We start from the raw sequence: 2,712 nt of genomic DNA, 5'->3' as shown, positions 1-2,712 counted from the left end.
CGTTGGCGTCGACGTCGACGCAGAATCAGACGGACGTCGCGGCTGCCCCCGCACGCTAAAATCTAGAAATTAACGCTGACCAAAAAGTAAGGCAAGGCGCCATCTAAAGGGGTGCTCTCGGTGGGTTTTAGAGGGCGGATTGTCAGAATTTTAATATTTTTAATTGGAATTTAGATAAAATTGTTAATAAATTAAAAAGAACATAATTAAATTGAAGTTCGTAGGGTTTTTCTATCTTTATAACGTTTGATTCAAATTACATTCTATAATTCAGTCACAATTTAATTGGAGAAAGTGAAAAAATATATTTATTGTTCTTTATTATTTTGTATATACAGGTTAAAATATACTTTGAACCTTTTCTAGATAAAAGAAAGCTGTATTTTTCCATGGAATAATTTCTATTTAATATTGCGCAGCCAAATTATGAATCATCTATTTATTGGGAATCTTTAAGCAAAAAATTTGATTATTGTATACTTTTTTTTAAAGTAGTATGGTATTATACAAAAATAAATATAATTAAAATCATTTGTATGAGAATATTTATTGATATATTCTGAAATATTAGGAGTGACCTCAATTTTAAAACTATATTTAACAAAGTTTAATTAAAAAGTTAACAAACTCTTCTGCTCTAAGTAGACACCAGACATTTATTCATTATAAATACAGGAGTGCCCCCGGGACTAATGACTTTAACTCGAAATCCAATGAAGGGGAAAATATGGCTAAATATTTCCAAATCAATTAAACTGCGACTTGACCCCTTAGCACTTGCACCCCTCGTAACACCCCCTTCCTGCTTTGGGTGACGAAATGCGGGGCCCTAGCACGCTTCTCATCACGTTGCCGCTTACAGGTGTCCGATTGATTGCCGTATACCTGCCTACACGTCTCCCTCCAAACAATTGTTGCTCTTGGCGTTCATTCGTTCGTTCGAATTCGTTTGCGATTCGTTTGTGTGTCATGTAATAGGCACAACGAGTAATGTGACTTTCGAGTGCGCTGCAGAGAAAAAAATATAAAAAGTACACAGAAAACAACAAGTCACCTTATTGGGTGTAGATTCTTCTGATTATACTTTATCCAAATAAACAGTTTAAGAGTTTCCAAATATCTGACCAAAATTATAGTAACCAATTTATACAACTCAATTAAATATACTACATTTTAAATTTTAATTTAAACAACAAAAACAAAATCTAAACCCTTACAATAATTTTCTGTGTGCACTCTGCACTTCTGTGGCAACGTGCCTGGGGCCATATACAATGTTTATCGTTTGAAATGGTGTAAGCACCGCCAAACAACCACCCAACCGCCCCCCTTTAACCCCTGAAGACCCCCATCAAACGCTCAGTAGGCCAGGCAGAGGCAGAAAAAGCAGTCACTTGGAGGAGGTTCGAGCCCCAGTGTCACGTTTGCCGCTCACGTTTTCCCAGCAGCGCTGCCAGCGTCGCCGCTTCGAACAGGTTGGATGTTGCATTGGGGTCTGTGTGCCAGCGTAACACTTTGGGACTTACCTGGTCTGGAAAATGTGAGCCGGCCCAGGTGAGCCCGGTGAGGTGACTCGACTCGACTTTGGCGGCTGGCGGGTGACGTCCATTCGTTGCTGTGGTAATCACACGGGCCGCCGCTTCCTCACGTTGCACGGCCAGGAGCAAAGGCATAAACAGACGCAGAACCACTGGCAACACTAAAGGAAAAGCGGGAAAACCGGGTAGCCGGAAAATTGTGATGATGCTGCTGCAGCACTTTGAGGTCAGGTTGGCCAACGGCGTCATGGAAAATTTAGTCCAATAGCGGGGAAAAGCGTCGTCTTTGTTTTGGGTAATTAGGTGGAAATGCTTTCAGGCTACAAGAATATAATTCTAATGAGCATAATGAATTATTATGGAACTTATTAGTTAACTGATATTTTCGATTTCCGGTAAGAAATTAATTAATTGTTCTTGTAATATTTATCAAGTTTATTGCAAAGGTCAAGGACTTGACAAGTTTTGTAAGAGGTAGTGAAGCTGAGTAAATTTTCCAGATATAAATAGAGAGAAAAGAATAGGAAAAGATGTGAAAATAATTTTATTTTATAGGGAAAATAGAATGATATTGAACACTACAATCTTTTAATTGCTAAAAAAGCTATGCATAATTTTTATATAATTATTTTTCTGACAGTTAGAAGGGGTTAAAAGCTGTATTAGAAGACAATATTCTATAGGTTGAGGTTCAGTTGAAATACTGCCAAAACAAATATTTGTTGCCTTCTAAAACATGCTAACAAATATTGTCAATTGCTAAAACAAAATAGAATCAAAATAAAAACTTGAAAAAAAAATACATTTGCTCAGCGGCTGAGCGAGCGAAATGACATTGCAATAATTACATAATGATTGCGACTTGAGACGGGCCTCACAGCGGCTGATCGTTCAGAACAAAGAACGAGTCCGAATGTAAGTCAGCATTCAATAATAAATTAAAAACAATATTATTTTAATGCAGATTTCATCATACATATGGACATTCGTGTTGTTTATATAAGTGTGTGGATGTTTACCTTTCCAAAGGCTGGGTATACGCAGATTGAATTAAATATTGAATGCTAAATAAAAAACTAATTAATTAAGAGCTTGATTACTTACTTAGCATTTAATTGTGGAAAATAAAATGTAATAAAATCAAACCGCATTTGAGTGCAATTAACTGGAATTA

General features: G+C 36.8%; 1 protein-coding gene across 2 annotated transcripts; it reads right to left on the bottom strand.

The window, feature by feature from the left end:
• Window positions 1–588: 588 nt before the first annotated feature.
• LOC121502376 (uncharacterized) lies at window positions 589–1,927 on the bottom strand. 2 transcript variants are annotated; one of them, XM_041775777.2, is made up of 2 exons: window positions 1,527–1,927; window positions 589–1,008 (listed from the first exon to the last, which is right to left on the bottom strand). In XM_041775777.2, exons 1-2 carry the CDS (start codon window positions 1,785–1,787, stop codon window positions 928–930), a joined length of 342 nt encoding a protein of 113 aa, XP_041631711.1. In that variant the 5' UTR covers window positions 1,788–1,927; the 3' UTR covers window positions 589–927. The 2 variants fall into 2 exon arrangements, with proteins under 2 accessions (XP_041631711.1, XP_070140865.1); XM_070284764.1 differs by lacking the exon at window positions 589–1,008 and adding an exon at window positions 1,349–1,465.
• Between the last annotated feature and the right edge of the window lie 785 nt (window positions 1,928–2,712).

This window comes from Drosophila kikkawai, chromosome 2L, assembly GCF_030179895.1.
Source record: "Drosophila kikkawai strain 14028-0561.14 chromosome 2L, DkikHiC1v2, whole genome shotgun sequence".
Taxonomy (NCBI): domain Eukaryota; kingdom Metazoa; phylum Arthropoda; class Insecta; order Diptera; family Drosophilidae; genus Drosophila; species Drosophila kikkawai.
The sequence above is the reverse complement of the archived record's forward strand: the minus strand, read 5'-3'. Positions and strand labels throughout refer to the sequence as shown.